The 18350-nt window shown below is 34.8% G+C and overlaps 1 protein-coding gene and 1 pseudogene across 1 annotated transcript; one reads left to right on the top strand and one right to left on the bottom strand.

The window, feature by feature from the left end:
• LOC121319026 overlaps positions 1-4597 on the bottom strand; it is a 105436-nt pseudogene extending 100839 nt beyond the window's left edge.
• Positions 4598-5373: 776 nt separating this feature from the next.
• Positions 5374-18350, top strand: LOC121319025 (B-cell receptor-associated protein 29-like). The gene is made up of 8 exons (XM_041256253.1): positions 5374-5524; positions 6530-6636; positions 8996-9096; positions 9830-9977; positions 10625-10760; positions 13429-13435; positions 15372-15472; positions 16260-18350. The coding sequence occupies exons 2-8, from the start codon at positions 6545-6547 to the stop codon at positions 16296-16298; spliced, it is 624 nt and encodes a 207-aa protein (XP_041112187.1). The 5' UTR covers positions 5374-5524; positions 6530-6544; the 3' UTR covers positions 16299-18350.

The following is an 18350-nucleotide window of genomic DNA, read 5'->3' as shown; positions in this document are numbered from 1 at the left end:
CAGCAAAATACAGTGTGTGCTTAAAGACAGTTGGTCACTTCAGGCTGCTGTTGCAGGTGGAGGAAACAAATGTAAATGTTTTAATATGGGGGCAGTTTGTCTTACAGGGTTCCATCAAGACTACATTAAAAATGATCAGAATGCAGCATTTCGTTCCTCATTCAAATTAGAAAACAGGCAGTATGGCTCTGGAGCTCACAGACCTTCATATCATCTGTTTATGTGTTAAAAATGGTGGTTAAAAAAAAAAAAAAAAAAAAAAATCACCCCTGGGAGAAAACACCAGAAGGAAGAATAGAGGTAAAAACAGTGGTATTTAGATTGAAGCAATTTAGATCATTAAAACATGGCTTTAAAAAGGGACTACTTCTACAAATACAGTCTTGATTTCCTGCACAAGCATCGTGGTTTTTATTCTGAGTTAGGGGCAGGATTTGAACAACGTGTTAATGCCAAACTCATTCTTATTGAACTTGAAATACACAGACGGGAAGAAATAAAGTTGCTGTAATGCACTACTGGATGGCAGTAACAAATCCAGCTTGTTTGTACAGCAAACTCTTTACAAAAATGCAGCCTTAAATCAAACATAATGTTGTATTATAAGGGCCTATAATGTACAAAAGAACTGTGAAATTCAGTGTTAAATTCCAAAAATGCCCAAAAACCCTTGGTAGCCACAAATGATCTGATACAGCATGTAATACAAAACAGATATCTGGTGAGGCGTCAGGTGATGGGGATCTGCAATCTGACATTACAATCTATTCCGAGAAAGGGGTATATAGATTGTAATGTCATACATCAGTGCCTAACATACACTTGACTGAATATATCTTCATTGCTTGGAGCAGTGTATATAAAAGGGTTATAAAGTCAGATTCATTAAAGCATTTACTAGTTCAAAACATTTTTTATTGCAATTTTCAAACAAATTATTTCTAAAATCAATAGGCTGAAAGAATTTAAAAGTGTATGGTTTAGATGTATTTAAGTTTTCCTAACACGCTATACTCTCACCTGCATTGAGACTAAGGATGTATATCCTGGTATCCCTTGTGTAGCACTGCAATGACCAGCTTCAGCTTGCAGAAACCAAAGCTGCATGTTCGGAATGTACTGTATTTTGACCACAGCTACCACTGCTGGCTTTAGCTGGTATTGCATATATATATATATAAAACTAAAGAGTAAGATCTGAAGGGAAATAAAATACTAACAAAATCTGCCCAAAAAACATTTGCTATCCATTTCTGTGTGCCACAATATATCCAACACAGGGTGTACCTGTCATCCTTTCTGAATTATTCCAAAAATAGGAAGAGATCCAATATGAAAATGAATCTGTAGCTCAATTAGGATGCCAAAGCTTGTTTACTGTGACTTGTAACCAGGTTATTTATACAAGGAAGCAAGAACAGGGAGCTTTCCCCTTCCTCAGCTACAAACACGCAGATACTCTTCAAACTGATTAAGAATACTAGAATATTACGAAGATCAGAAATATCTTCTCTGCAGAGCTATCTGATACAACCAGTTAAATTAACTTCAGTGAAAGATACAGTAAAGATCCTTCTTGATGTACCTCAAATATTCCATAAAGTCCAATGAAAACAGTAAATAAAGTTACTCACCCAGTTCATTGAGACTCTGGGCTGCTTTGGTGATCTCTCTGCTGCCTCCCTGCAGCTGGCCCTGGAGTCTCTTGCCGAAATACAAGATGCGGATTATCCCCCTCAGCAAATCACACGCCACCTAGCCATAAAATAAAAACATTACAGTTCATCCCAAACCCCAGCCTGACAGTCTGGGCCATTCCATGTGAAATCAATACAGGTGACAGCTGCATTACCTCTGACTTTTCAAGCATGAACACACATCAGATATTACCAGTACCATTGGTTTTGTTCATGTGACCTCCCTAAAGAGCAAGTAGTTTCAAATTGTATTATCTTTTTTTTTTTTTTTTTTACTGTCCAATCACCTTTTTATGATGTTAGCATTTATTCAGAATGATTTTTATTGCAATACAAGGGGTTGCGCTTCAGTTCTAGCTTCCTGTCACTGACTAACATAATGCCTACCTTACTAATGGCTTCATTTAATCAGCCTATACCCTGTCAGTATGCGTATATAAAATACCCACAATTTAATTTTCAAAAATCAACCTTGAGTCAGTTTCTAATTATCCTTTCCAACAAGGTACAACTGCTGGGGTTTACAAATGTAAATTATTATCTTATCCATGTATCACTCATGTCATTTGGTTAACCATTCTGTCATGTTTTACTTTCACATCCTTGAAACATCTTTTAAATAAAATTGCAGCTCACCATAATCCGTAGCCCCAAGACAACATATTTTTAAAGACAAAGACCCATGTCGCTGATAATTATTAAAAGTAAACCGCAGCATTTTCACCTTTAAAGCAAGGAAAATAAGCAAGAAATGCTCATGTGACATACCTGTAGCCTGGCTAACTGAGAAGTACAGGAAACGTTCTTATTATAGGGATCCATGATTTTGGTCCTTATCCTGTTGAAACAAAAACAAAAATATGTTTTTGGCTACAACTTTAAAGCCTGTAACACCAGAGAACTCTTAGGCATTTTTTTTTTCCTTCTGGTGACTAGTTGTAGGGGTCATTTTTGCAATTTTTACAAAGCAGGTCCAATCAAGATCATTAAGATACTGTAGCTTGAACAACTGTGCAACTGAACAACTTGAAGTGTGCATTGGAAAAAGAACCCCTGCCAGGTATTTCTGTTGCAACAGCACCCCCTGCTGTCAAACAATTATTGAAAGTTATTGTAGTTACCTTCCAAAGACTCAATCCCAGTGGCTTGTGCCAGCAGGTCTTCATGTCTGGCAAAGTCCAGACGAAAAGTGGTTACAAACATCACCTTTTTATAATTCTAGGTTACTGGATGCTAAGCTCACTTAACCCCTGATGTTTTTAACCCCTGATGACTAATGTGACTGCTAAACTACCTATCTTATGGTTAGCAAGCGGGAAATAATTAAATCCAGGCTTTCACACATTTCATGTACAATGTGCACCAATTCCCACAGTATATTTTAGGTTTTGATTCGTATGTATCTGTACAGTTCAATCAACTGTGATTTAACCGAACATGTTCACATGTCTAATTACACGTATGCATATTGCTGATCTATGTGCACGCTTTAAATATTATCAAGAGACTTGCATATCCTGTAATACCAAATCTGAGAATCAAACAAGCAGCTGATTGTTAAACAACCTTCACTGCTCCTGTTTGTTAACGTAGTTTTAGATGCAATTACAGTACATACTTTTAAGCATACAATTCAAATAAATAAAGCAAACCTGACGACAAGCACAGTGATTAAATACAATGTACGGTAGCAAAATTTGCATTACCGTCTTTTAAAGGTTCATTTGTAGAAACTGTTTATCCACTTTCTTCCATGCTGGCAGCTGTGTTGTGCTTGTGTTGTCGCTGCATGACGCACAAACCCAGCGCTGTTATCGGACGCATCCAGGAACAAGATATATATATATATATATATATATAGAAGAGAGAGAGAGAGAGAGAGAGAGAGAGAGAGAGAGAGAGAGAGAGAGAGAGAGAGAGAGAGAGAAAAAAAAAAGAAAAGAAAAGAAAAGAAAGAGAGAGAGAGATGTTGTGTGATGCGCCTGCCTGTGTGTGGATTGCCTCGCCCTGTGTGATGCGCCTGCCTGCGGGAACCGAAATCGCTACACTAGCAAAACCCAACAATGTTTGCAGGCTCTGAAGAAACCCCATTTGGCGTGTATCTGGGACTGGGTTGACATTGCTTTGGAGCACGGGACGCCTTTTACATGTTTTCATCACCATTTAATGTACATTATGGAGAGGGTTACCTCCCAGCACGAAAATAAAGCTTTTAATGTGTTTTCAAGTAGGTCGGCTGTTGTAGGTTATTTGCATGACCATTATGGTTTATAAGGTTTTTTTTTGTTGTTGTTGTTGTTGTTTTTTAATGAACATTTTTAATGTGTAGTTTGTGGAATTTTCCATACTTCCATTAAGTTGTTTGATAAAATAAAATGTTTTGTAATATATTGTTTTTGTGTGAAGCCTGCCCTTTTTATGTGAGGAATTATATTTGTTTATAAAAGTACAAAACAGATTATTAATTAAAAAAAAAAAAAAATAGGGTGACACAATTAATAAAGTTGGAGCCAAGATTATTGCTGCAGGTTGTTGGAACTGGTTTAGGTTGTCATAAATTCAAACCTGTTTCCAAAGTTAGTAATAATAATAGGGGGTTTCTGACTAATAAATGTGGTCTTGTGTAGATTAGCTTTGGGTAAGATACAGTAGATTAGTCTTAATGTAGGGTGACCAGATTTCCAAAGCTCAGAACGGGACACATGATTTATAAATTGCTTTCAAACTCTACAGTGTTTTTTTCTTTTTTTTTTCTTTCTTTTTTTTTTTTTTTTTTTTTTTTTAAAGCATGTTTAAACAACAACCCCTGACTGCTTCACAGCCATGGCACCTTCCCTTTCTAATTTGTGACCACGTTTAACTTAATGTTCTCCATATGCATTTCTATTTGTACCCTTCATTTCTAGTATTTTGCATACTTTGTGTTTAATGTAGCACCCCTAATACAGACATTTATCAGTGTTAGTTGATAGTTGTTCAGTGTAATAGAGTTAGACAACACCCATTTCTTATAAAAATAGAAAGCACTCTTTATTTTACATCAAACGCTATGAATTATCTGTCAGCATCAGCAACAGATGGACAACACTAGTTAAGACATAGTAAGGAGAGGCTGGCCAGTTCTATACATAGACAAGCTAAAGAAATACACACATAAATAAATACATAAATTGATAGGTAAGAAAAAGAAAGAACCAGAGTCATCTGGAAAATACACACAATACATTGTAGTTACTGTACAACAGGATAAATAGAGACATTACAATTACACAGAAAAGAACAATTGCCACTTTTAACAACTGGGATGGTCATCCTCTGTATGTTCATAGAAGAGATTCCTAGGGATCTGTTAGGTATGGTAAAGGGCCCACATTATTTTCCACTCAACTGCAATGAAACCCACGTAACACAGCTGTAGAAAATACAAAATAAAGTGGTCTGCGGTATTTACACTTATAAAGCCGGAATGTATGCGTTTACAGAGCAACGGTGTTCCCCGAATCATTTTGTTACAAGTCCCTAACAAACCAAATAAATTACGTGTTTTTTTTTTTTTAAGAAATAAGCACAAATACTTAAGATTGATCAACAACTCGACTGTGCAGATCTTGTGCTCTATGATGCACGTTTACCACGTTCTACGTAAAATATGACGACACTGGAGCTCACTCTTGTGCCGAAGGCGGTGGATCAAACGTATGTATTATAGCGTTTAGTAGCTATGTCTTAAAACCCTATAGGCCTACAATAAATGATTTACATGTAACTAGCGTATCATAATAAATGACATATTTGAAATTGCAAACTACATATTTTGTGGAATCACGGTAAGTGTCTGTAACAAATAGGTATCTTTTTTTTATTTTCAGATTGTTATGTTATTACTCAATTTTAAGTTTCTGTTATCACCTGCGCATTGGCCATGTTTATTTTTCTTCCGTTATGCTTTGCTAAAGTTACAGACACGCCTACTTTCAAACGTGGAATGTGGTTCTTTTTTTATTATTATTATTATTTTACTTAGCTCAAATATACACTTTAAAGAAGATTATTTTAACACTTTACCGTGTGCGTAGTGGTTTTGTCATGTAAATAAACACTTGCTGGTCTAGCGGGTGGGAAAAAAAATGTTTTCGCTAGTATTTGTAAGATTCTGGGATCAATAAGCTACTAACAACAAACGAGCAAGATGGTCCGAATGGCCTCCTCTCGTTTGTGAACTTTCTTATGTTCTTATGTACGTTTGTATAAATGGAAAATTATCCCGCTGTATTTCGCGTAAAGAAAAACAAGTAACAGGATTTTTTTTTTTTTTTTTTCTTTCTATAATTTGACAGTAATACTAGAAGCCTCAGGTCTTGAAATTCACAGCCTGCTTTGATGTAATATAATTCACAGCAAGGACCCCTTTGTATTAAATACCGTATAATTCAAACTGCGCATTGTTGTCCCCAGCACTTTCTTAAGTGACCAACACAGCAGAGCTATTTAAGTGGGTGGTAATTTCTGATGTTCTACCAATGGTAAAGAAAGTATTACCTTATGTGTCACACTAAGATCTTACAGGCTTCAAATACTGAATCATGCAGTGCAGTACTACATGAGGAAAAACATCAGCTGACTGTATTAGCTGAAACGATAGTCTAATTGACATACATTTTACCACATCTTGTGGTTGGTTAATCTAAGATTCCAACGGTGTTAACTCTAGTTGGGGATTTTTAATTTTCATATATATATAAATTTATATATATATATATATATATATATATATATATATATATATATATATATATATATATATATATATGCATGTTTTAATTTTATTTAAGACCTGAACATCGAAGATGACTCTGCAGTGGACAGTAGTAGCAACCTTCCTATACATTGAAATAGGTCTTCTTCTGATTCTATGTTTGCCATTCATATCTGCACAGAGGTAAGTACAATTTACATCGTCTTTCACTGGAATGAAATCTCCCTCTAGTGTTTCAGAAGACTTACTGTTACTTCCTGTGTAGATAATATTAGCACCCTATATTTAATATAAGATACACTGTGTAACAATTTTTTTTTTTTTTTTGTTCCTGGGTAGTAAGTGTTATATCCTAATTGCTTATGCCTCAAAAGTATAGAAAATGGCTATTATTCCCCACAAACTTTGCTTTTGTGACCAGGACAGTGATATTTCAAAATATCACTATTTCCAGTGGGAACACGGGCAAATGTGTATGTCCTTTCGTTCATATAAAGTCAGAAAAAAACAACATATGAATCCAAATTAACATGTATTTATACTAAAGTAATACAAAAATGAGTACAAAAGATTTAGAAGTGAGTAGTTTTTCGAGATTTACGATTATACTGTATTTACAGAGCAAAGTTTGTGGGGAATAATAGCCATTTTCTATACTTTTGAGGCATAAGCAATTAGGAAATAACACTTACTACCCAGGAACAAAATTGTGCTGTGCAAGATAAGTAAACACATTTTTGTAAATATATATATATATATATATATATATATATATAAAACTTAAGTAATTTCAAATATTTGTTCATGACAAAAGTATTGGCACCTTTACATTAAAAGTCTAAAAGTGTAATAGAACTAATCTAAAAATATATTAATTGATTGACAACCAGTACACAGTTATTAAGCTGCATAATAGTCATTAGACAGAAAAGTGGACATTATTTCCAATATCTATTGAAGAAAAATGTTTTGGCAACAAAGCAAATGATGGTCAAGACAAAGGAGTTGGATTAATATTTAAGTAAAGCACACATAGCACACTACAAAGAGCACTATCAAAGAAATATGGAATACCAAAATGCACAATCACAGCAGTAATCAAGAATTACCACAAAACAAATGAAACTGAAACGCTTGAAATAAGTGGACATCCAAAGAATTTACTGGCACAGCAGGTAGGAGAATTGCCCAAGCAGCTAAGAACCCTCTATGTACAGTTTTAGCAGTTCAGGACATGGAGACATGTGATTAACGATTGAGTGAATGCAGCCATGTACCAAAACATGCTACAAAGTACAATGATACCATCTACTAGTCCGATTGGCAACTTCTAATACAACAATGACCCAAAGCATATGGCGAAGTCAGCCCTGGAGTTCTTGAATAAAACTAAAATAACAGATATGGAATGGCCTCTTTGATCACCTGATCTCAGTGCAATAGAAATGCTTTGGACTGATCTGAAAAATGCTGTAGCCAAGCATTGTGTCTCCAATCTGTCGGAACTGAGAAATGTGTTCATTAACAACCTCATCCACTCAGTTTCCAAAGTATTAATGGATTGACTTAATTAATGTTTTAAATCGCTAAAAGTCTTGTTACTATACCACAAGTTCAGTACAACAACACTGTTTTTTGAAAATCCTGCCCATGGTTTTTTTAAAGTCCTTTCCCAAATACTTTATGTCTTGCTTGAAGTCAAACAGCTTGTTGTTGCAGTTGTGATGTATCTGTACATAAGTCAACTGTCCTCCGAGAACCTAATCCAGTCCAGATACCCCCTAGCCTTGGTCTCTTAGTTCTTGGGTCACACAATTCAATATGCCTGCTAGAAAGGGCCCCCTTTCTCAAAGAAAAGATTTAATGAATTAGTCCAGTTACATTTCTAATACACTTTCAGGTATTAATATCATATTCACGGAATATGTACCACAGTATTTTGTTTTTTGTTCTCTTAAAAAGTGGTTAAAGTTTACTAAATGCTTGTCCTTAATCAGTTACCTAGAATTGTGGTATATTAAGCATAGGGTGCCAAAACTTTTGTCTGTGACGGTAATTTTAATTTATTTTCAAACACAATCTGATTGCTTTAATATTTAGATTGTTTCCTGCATCATTCGTTCAAGTTTCTAAAAAAATTAAAATAAATAATAATAAAAAAAAAACTGAGGTTAGTGTGTCTGTTGCAACTTTGCCTTTTATAAGAAAGTTATTGACAATTAGAATTCATAACATAGCAAACTGCAACGTGTATATTCAACCAGTTTTTCTGCCTGGTGAATTAATTGTAATAAAGTAATTGGGTTCTAAGCAGTAGATGATCTGAAATACTTTCCACTCAGTTATGGTGGAAAAGTAATCAGCAAAGCTGTTCTATTTTAGAACATTGGTATTAAGAGCCATTACTGCTAGATCATTACAATTACCCCATTGTATGTTTTATTATTATTATTATTATTATTATTATTATTGTTATTATTATTATTATTATTTCTTTCTTTCTTTTGATTGACTTTCAGTACCTGAGTTTATGTTTTTGCAGATGGCAGAAGATTTTCAAATTTAGAATATGGGCTCGAGTTGTCCCTTATTGGAACAGAGGCTTCCTCACAATGATTGTTGTTCTGATTGTACTCTTTCTTGGTAAGTCATGTTGGAAACACGGTTATTCATAGAAACTGAGCATTCAGCTGTTCTGTATTTGGATTATCATTGACAAATAATCCAGAACCAAATAGTATTCCAGGAACATTTGTTTATGTATAAAAAATGTTAGTCACTTGAAACAAAGTTGAAATATGTGTTACTCAGTAACATACTGTAGTTGAGATAAAGAGGGTGTCTGAACATCAGAAGCTTTCAATTTTAATTAAACATTATTTATTTCACTCTGTACCCAGTTTAACATGAATTAAAATTAGAGTTGAATTGTAGAAGTTACAGTATAAGAAAGATACATAATATCAAAGGTATTTCTAAAAGTCAGTCTCATTGTTTCCAATACAAATACTGAGGCCATGTTTTCTGTAAACATAACTTTATCCTGGTTTGATTAATATACAAACAGTGTGTTTTTACAGACTGTACCTGGAAATGTATTTTGTTGTATTGGTAAATAAGATGGGATGACAATTTATTTAATTCTCTGAAAATTAATTTAAAGTTTTCGACTTTTTCCTCAGCATCTTTTTACACCAACCCAATATTCAGATTCTGGCAGCTTTACCAAGAACCCTGAAATCTAACGTTGTCTTATCTCTGCCTGTATTAACTTGAGCAGATGTACGTAAGGCCATAACAGCAAAGAGACATTTGCATCTGTCTTTTCTGAGGCTTCTATCAAAGATGATGATGACATCAGTACTTCTCTTTCCAGATGCTGTTCGAGAAGTGAGAAAGTACTCGGGTACAGACGCCAACAAAGATGCCAAGCTTCACGCAAATATGTTTGATCACCTCTACATGAAGCTATTCAGATCTCAGAGGAACCTTTACATTTCAGGATTCTCCCTTTTCCTGTGGTTGTGAGTATAGATGTGATTGACTAGATTTGAAATACCTCAACATCCAACAGCAGATGTATTCAATTTTACAACATCTAATTCACATATCCCATTTTCTACCATTCCCTTTAGTAGCCTGTTTTAAATGTAGCATATATTTACTGTATGAATTGCTGTGAACTGCTATTCTGTTCAAAACCTAATAGCCACCTGGCTCTTTGTTGCTCCTTGGTAGTCACTATTTTGCCAGATGATTACCCCCTTAATATGTGTAACAAATATGCTTTGTTTTAAAGATGTTTAAGTGACATGCAGAATTATATGTTCAACTTAATATTCTCCATGTTGCGTCCTAAGCAAAGAAATAGGTATGCACGCATTTACATTGCTCAGATTCCTTGCAGCGAAGTCCTGCTGAAACCCAGCACTCGGAGCAGGGCCACTTGTGATTTTCAACCAATTTACTATGATAGACAATGACTCTCAGGTGAACTGTAGTATACATATGCTCTTTATTGTTAAAACCAATGAGTTTTGGCAGCATGACTATTCTTAACAGTATCAGAGTACAACACAACATGTAGGTACATAGAAGGATCTTTGAGTGATGAGTTAGCAATTTGATTTCTGCCTTTTTTTGTTGCTTAATTTGATATTTTCTATTCCAGCATCCTAAGACGTGTAGTGACCGTCATTACACAACTTACCACTGCACAGGGAGTAAGTGACGCCTTACAGACTCAGGCAGAAAATACAAATGAGGCTGCTAGCAAATACATGGAAGACAATGAACGATTAAAATCGGTAAGAATACAGTGATTCAACACATTTCGGTTTAAATGTTTGCTGAAAGATGAACTGAAGAAAACATCTGAAGGTATACTTTGTTGTTCTTGATGCTTTCCCTGTCATATTTTAGGAGCCTTTCATATGTATCAGAAATATGTGAAACATTCTTTTGGATTGTTTGTTTGTGACAACTTTGGTATTTTATGGTGCTTACACCAAACACTGGAAAACGTCTATAGTGCTTTCACCTTAAGTAGAGTAACATTTACCTGTTTCCTAAATGTCCGGGAATGTTATATATACTGGTGTTCTCCTGGGGGCTCCAAGGTAAAGTCTAAAAAGGCACCTAAGCAAAGCAGCTCCTTCTCTGTAGTGCATCTTTCTGCAGTCATGCTTGTTGTGTTGTAGTTGATAACAACATTTGGGCCCGATATTCGAAAGGTTTGCGCACCGCACAGAGGGGTATGCATGTCGCAAATGGCTGTTGTGACAAAATTGTGCCAAGTTGCCATATTCAAAACATCCTTTTGTGCGTCACAATCATTCTGCGCTGTGCAGAAATAAAATGTATGCATTGCATAATATGGGGGGAGTGGCCGACAATATGCGTGATCCTGTTATATTCGAAGGTATGCGCCTAGCATAAAACCAGGTTTGTGACGCGCAGAATAAGGATTGTAAAAGGACTGCGTTAACTCCGCGCACACTACCATTCCAGCACTGACTACAAACAGGCAACAATGGGAAACGTGGGTAGCACACCCAGCATCCAACCCCGACATAGGCGAAGATATGCTGAAAGGGTGCACCGGCCTCGGCACACATATGAGGAGCTCAGCAATGAGTAAATCGTGTCCAGGTATCGTCTCGACTTCCATGCCATGTAAACAGGGTATTCCGAATGAATCCGTCCGTATTCTGGATACCCACTTAGTATTAGGATACTATCGGAATACTAGCCCTTCTAGACACCTTATTCAGAAAACCAGTTTTTTTTTCTAGACGCACAAGTCGTCGTTTTATAATCTATAATATATAAGGCTTGTGTGCCCAACAAAGCCTTTGCAAAAACTGTCCACAAATATATTAGTTCTTGTATAACCCCAAACTGGTTGCCGACTATGCAATATCTTCTTATTAAGTTTTTTAGTAGATCAACAGTCAATACCTGGAGATAGGTATGTATGTATGTATGTATTTATGTATGTATGTATGTATCACATTGAGATTAAAACCTCTTTTACGAGTGAGACCTAGCCAAGCAGGTAGCAGCAAGCCAATAAGACAAGAAGAACAATACACAATAAAATACAAGTAAGACAGAGGCAAATCACATTTAAAACAATAATCAAAATACACAAAAGTAGTCAACTATTTAAAACAATTACAACTCTCAGTCACGAAATCATGAAGTTTACTCTTAAATTGCAATAAAGATATCTGGGTCTGCAGCTTTAGTTTGGACTGGAACTCATTCCAGGACCATGAGGCGTAATAAGCAAAGGATCGTTTACCAGACTCAGTACGCACATTTGGGATTTTAAAATGCAAAAAAGAATGAGATCTGAGGCTATGGTTACTATGGGAAGCTATAAGGTGTTCATTTAAATAAGTATATTCATATAATTTACATTGACTAGCCTTATATACCAGAATATACCAGTGCTTCAACCTGCATAAAGCCAACGAAGTCCAGCCTACCAAATCGTATAATATACAGTGATGAGTATTAAATCTTGTATTTGTATTGTACCTCAATGCTGCATGATATAGCGAGTCCAGTTTACCTAAAGTTGATGGTGATGCAGACCTATATACTGCATCACCATAGTCAATTTGCGGCAAAAACATACAAGCAATCAGACTCTTTTTTTTTTGTTGTTGTTTCTATAACACATATAACATGTGCATATCATAGTGACGTTTATAACGTATTCCCATGCCCAACAGACGAGTGTGGACACATGCACTCACCTCTGTCCAGCACACTGCCTTCCTTCTGTTCCTTTAATACGGTCCTATTAGCATATGGTAATGCATCGGTAAATAGAAACATGCGCTGCAAATGTATTTTAGGTGGACATTCAATATGCACATAGAGCAATCAAATTTGAATTGGGCGAAAGCCCTAATTCATCTGAATATACCAATATCTGCGCGATAATTGCGATGCACTAGTTCCAATAACTGTGCACCGCTAGTTCCAATAACTGCGCACCTCTGGCTCAAATAGTGTCTGAATAACAGTCAATTCTGGAGTTGGGTACAATAGTACAAACGTACAATAGTACAGAACCCCCCCCCCCCCACGTTCGCACACACCGGATGGGCGGATCAGTTATGTGTTTTATCAGTTACGATGGACAGCGGTAGTGTGTCTACATATACAGTTATATGCGTTCTTCACTGCTCCACAGGCATATCGGCATCCAACGTGTACCATCAAAGTATTGAGATGAAGAGGGGAGGGGGGTCCTGCCTGTTATCTTTGCTGTGTGACCACACATCTGTAAATTAATTGTATTAATACGTCATACACCAGTCTTGTGGCCCATTGCTTTAGTTGGCTATTCCATAGGTTGCTGTGCATTACGGGTGAGGGGTGGGCAGCTGCAGTTAACGTTTTCCTAAAATCAGACCGGTGATACGTTCAACCAATCAAAGACCTGTATTTTCTCTGCAGCAGTCCAGTAAGTTAGCTGAGGTAGGATAAACAGTTCTGTTAACTGTAATTTTTGTCCATTTTTATGCAGCTGTCCAGTTTGCTGAATGTCGGTGTTGCTAATTTTACAGAGGCTGTTCATTTATTGAGAAATCATAGTAGGCTACAATTAACATTTTAGGAACGTATTTAGAATTAATTATGATTCTTACAAAAAAATGGCATAACGAAAAAAATCCATTCCGGCGACACTCAAAACCTTACAAACTGGGCTTAATCATGATGTTCAAATGGGTGAGTAGAATAAATAACCTAACCATGTCTGTGTATTGTGTATATAAAAATGCTTGATGTTTACTTTGCAGGTGAATGACCTTGTTACATTTACAAATCAGAGACTGTGCTACCACAGTTAGACTTTGTCACGGCACGATTTATATTTAAAAAAATCATTCAGAAAAAAGACAGTATCCAAAGTCTTTTTTTTAAATTTTACTTCAAAAACATACAGCTATGTCAGATCAGCTGGCCTTTAAAGAAACCTATATAGTATTTCCTTGTGATACAATACTGTCCGAATTCAATAAAACAGTGGTGTTATCAGTACATTAATTTGAAAAATTGGCGCCTAGCTATGGAGCCAGTTCTGTATTTGAATGGTCCATATGTATGTGTGCATAATATATTGTGTGGTCTCGTATGCAGTCATATTGGTACATGCTGTGGCAACACCAATGATAGCAGCTTGTCACATTACTAATGGTTACTGTCCATCATTCTGCATCCTCGCTTGGCTGTTGTGTGCAGTTGTTATATTGGTAGTGAATGCGCAGACGGTTTTTACACAAACAGATTTACGAATTGCTCAGAAAATTGCTATATTCCAATGTCTCGCAACTGCTTTGTGCCATTCTGGAATATCTCTCATTTTGTGCCAAAGCACAAATTTTTTGCGAGGCACAAATTTAGCAAGGGGATTGCGCGAAGATCGAAGATCGGGCCCTTGTTTTTCTAAAGGTCAAGACATTGTAAATTCGTTTTTTTTCACAAAATTCTCATTGTCTAGTTTCTTGTCAAAGTCCTCCTTTCTGTCTGCTGCAGTGGGTTATCAAAAGTCTGTTTCCAAAATAGTCAAACAATACAGGAATTACTGAAATAGCTAGACCACAGACAGTCCCTCCCAAAAAAACTACATTTTGTATTGAATGACAGCCCTGTAGAGAACCATCCATAAAAATGTGATTGTTCAGGTTGGGATTGCAACTCGGGCAAATGGTAAATTAGGATTTTCATAAATCGCCCACATTGTTAGTTTATTGTTTTAAAACACCAACATTTACAAAACCATTAAAACTTGGAGCACTACAAAGAAAGCTTAGTAATTTAAGTGTTTACATTTCAGACTACTTTTTTGCATCCATTGAAACTTAAATTTGCAGATTTGTTATTCTGAATCCCCCCAAATTAAAACAATGTAACTATTAATTTCATTTACTTATTTTACTTGTTTTTTAATAGTATTTACAGTGCACGTTATTTATATTCTTTCTGTAGCAGTAGGAAGTCAATTCAATGGATAGACACTCAATTGTTTTGGATGTTGAAGTTGAACAACTTCAAGGTGAACAACTATTATTCCAGGACAATTCCAGGGAAGGGATTCTTATGTCTGCAATGTGCTTTCCATAATATCCAATACGTTTTGTGTGCAAACCGAAAATACGATATAGTGATGCTAGTACTGAATAATAGCACCCTGAGACACTTTGGTGTGAAGGGTGCTATATCAATTTATTATTATTATTATTATTATTATTATTATTATTATTATTATTATTATTATTATTATTTATTAATAATAGATGGATAGTTTTCATTTCGCATTGTGGAAGACAGGCAAATATATTTATTTTAAGTATTCTATCAAAATCATACAAGTCCAAACTTTTTTTCCACGTTGACAGCTCTGACAAAGTCAAAGAATGAAGTAGAGGCAGTAAAAAAGCAATCGGATGGCTTGGCTAGAGAATACGATCGACTCCTACAGGAACATGAAAAGATTCAGGTAAAATATATACCTGTTTTGTTTTCTTTATCTCTTTGTTTTTGTTTTTTGTGCATTTTTTGTTGTACAGGCAAGCATCTATCTTGCTTTTTTTCTTCCGTTTAACTGCAGAAAGATAGTTATAGTTTTTGGTTAAATATAAGGCTGGAAGAGTTGAAATGTTTAAATGGTAAAAAATAAAATTGTTTTACATTTTAATTATACATAAACCCCCTCATTTAAACAGGTGGGGGTAACGTATCGCGATACGTATCATATCGCGGCTTGTGTATCATGATAAGTATCGTATCGTGAGCGTAGCGTATTGCCTCACTTGTAGGATTTAGTCATCTGTCTCTTTTTGAGCCTGACTACAAACTGCCTTCCCGCCCCTCTTCGATGTGTACAATATATCGGCTTTACGATACTGTGAAGGGTAACTTGCAAGATGCACTGAATAAAGCTTTGCATGTCATATGTCAATATTAACTTAAAAGTAAAAATATGGGTTAAAATAGTCAGTGACATTTTAATAAGAGTCACAAGAGTACTTGTATTAAATATGGATGTTGTAAATCATTTAATTCGTAAATGACCGAATATTTAAACACTTTTCACTTATATTAATTAAAACGTAGATTTACAACCTTAGTTAAATGAATGTTTTTAAATTGAGCATTTGTGATTCTGATAAAGCAAGACTGGTCATGTTGAATGAACTTGCATGGCATGATATTTATCAGCTGAAAAGCAAAAAAAATCTATTTTTTAAAAGTTTTATTATTTTATTTATTTATTTTTTTTACAGAATCTTGCTGAAGTAAATAATGACAAGAAGGACCACTAAAGCCTGAAGATTTGACTTTATATGAATGTATAACTTGTTACTTATTTGTTTGCTTTACATTTGACACAAAATTGGACAAAACACAAACCAAATAACTAAAGGGTGATTTCTGCTTTTGCTTTTTATATACATTGCTATGGTCTACGCAGTGCTTGAGTGTGTGCATAAAAGTTTTCAAGGTTTACAAGCGTAAAGTGATATTGAAAACAGAGATAGTGCCGACTTTGTGAGGAAACTTCAAATTTAAATTTTATTTTTTGGACAATACATGAAGTTTGTTTTACAGTACATTTGTGCTCTTCAGATATTAGGAACCACATTAGATATTTCTTTTTAATTTATTATTTTCAGTGGATTTTCTTTTTTGTTTTACCTTAAATTTTTTTAAGTATGTTGGTACGCCACTTAATTGTAAAGAACACAAATTCACTTTTTGTTATGTTTTGCTACACCATAAAGATAATTATGTTTAAAATACACTGTGAATTAGTTGGAATATAGTTTATAAAGTAAACATTTCTGAGAGGATCAAATCACCTTCAAAGAAACTGTCAAACAGTTTGTGTTCAACCTAACTGTCTTTTCTATTTACTAATACGATTGATAGTAAAATAATAAGATTGATACACCAACTATAATGTTATTAAATGTTTGTAATACATACTCATATTGTGTAAGGTGTGCTTCTCCTAGTCCTGTAAATACAGTACATGTCTTGTCATACTGTATACATTATGTGAAGGACTTGCATATGGTAATCAATATTAATCTTTTTTTAAATGACTAAGGCTGTATGTCCTGTATTTACAGTAGTTGTCATCAACATTTAATGCAATATTTGAAAATGAATAGTTTTAATTTAATGCTTTAACAGTGCTGTGTTACATTTATGCTGATATTTACTGTACAATAGTCCCTAAGCAAGATTCATAAACAAGATTTCTGTTTCCAAGAAATTAGCAGACCAAGTAGTAAGTCAAAACTGCTGTTCCTTATTTGTGAAATAGGCAAGTGTTTTGCCTAATGTGTAAAATAGGTAGCATGTACTGCTAATTTTGCATAATAGGCAGAACAATTATCTATTTTACATAATAGCAAACCTAGTCCTGACAGTTTTTTAGTGTCAGTCAGTCCAGGTATTGTACAAACTATCTATCTGGATCTGAATGTGAAACACGATAACCCAAAACCAAGGTTCAAAAACTGGTTAGTCACATGCTCAGCTGAATCCACCATTATCCTGTTTTCACTTATAGTCAGTAAAAAACAGGGCAGGGTGAAGGACAAATGGGTTAATTTTCCACCATTTAATTATGTAATTGCACAATTTCTGCAGGTGTAAAATAGGAATTTGTGTAACATGGAACAATCACAATATTATTTTATTCTGTGTATATATACAGTTGTAGAAAAAAGTATTAGTGCAAATGTTTTGGTTGCATGACCTTCCTCAGTGCTAGTGAATGAATGAATTGAGATCTTAAATACACCTGATATTTAAGATCTTAATTTAATTCAAGACAAATATAAGTCAGGTGTTCAATAGAAGACAAAACATATACAAGGACCAATTCATACATTCATAGGTATTGGAGGGAATATGTTACTAAATACTATGATAGAAATTTAATTATAGGACAAGTTACAGAAAAACATCAGGGATAACAATAGCAGAAATCAGTTAATTCATCATATTGATTATTGGATTTCAAAATCTATTAATTAGACCATTACAATTCATATAAATCTACTGAAGCCATAATAATAATAATAATAATAATAATAAATAATTATAAATAACATGATAATCCAAGTTCTTCATTAATACCTTCTGGCTACTATCTTGAGGTAGAAGATCCATTTTGCTTCACGTTGAAATAATCTTTGTGTACTACAAAATTTAGTCTGAGGTAGAATGATTTACCTCTGCAAAATGTCTTTCCTACAGATGGCACTTTTATGTTCGTTAATGTGCACCCGTAGTTGTCTTTTGGTTTTACCCACATATTTTAAGTTGCAAGGGCAAGAAATTAAATAAACTACATGTAATGA

The sequence above is a fragment of the Polyodon spathula genome, chromosome 7, assembly GCF_017654505.1.
Source record: "Polyodon spathula isolate WHYD16114869_AA chromosome 7, ASM1765450v1, whole genome shotgun sequence".
NCBI lineage: Eukaryota > Metazoa > Chordata > Actinopteri > Acipenseriformes > Polyodontidae > Polyodon > Polyodon spathula.
The sequence above is the reverse complement of the archived record's forward strand: the minus strand, read 5'-3'. Positions and strand labels throughout refer to the sequence as shown.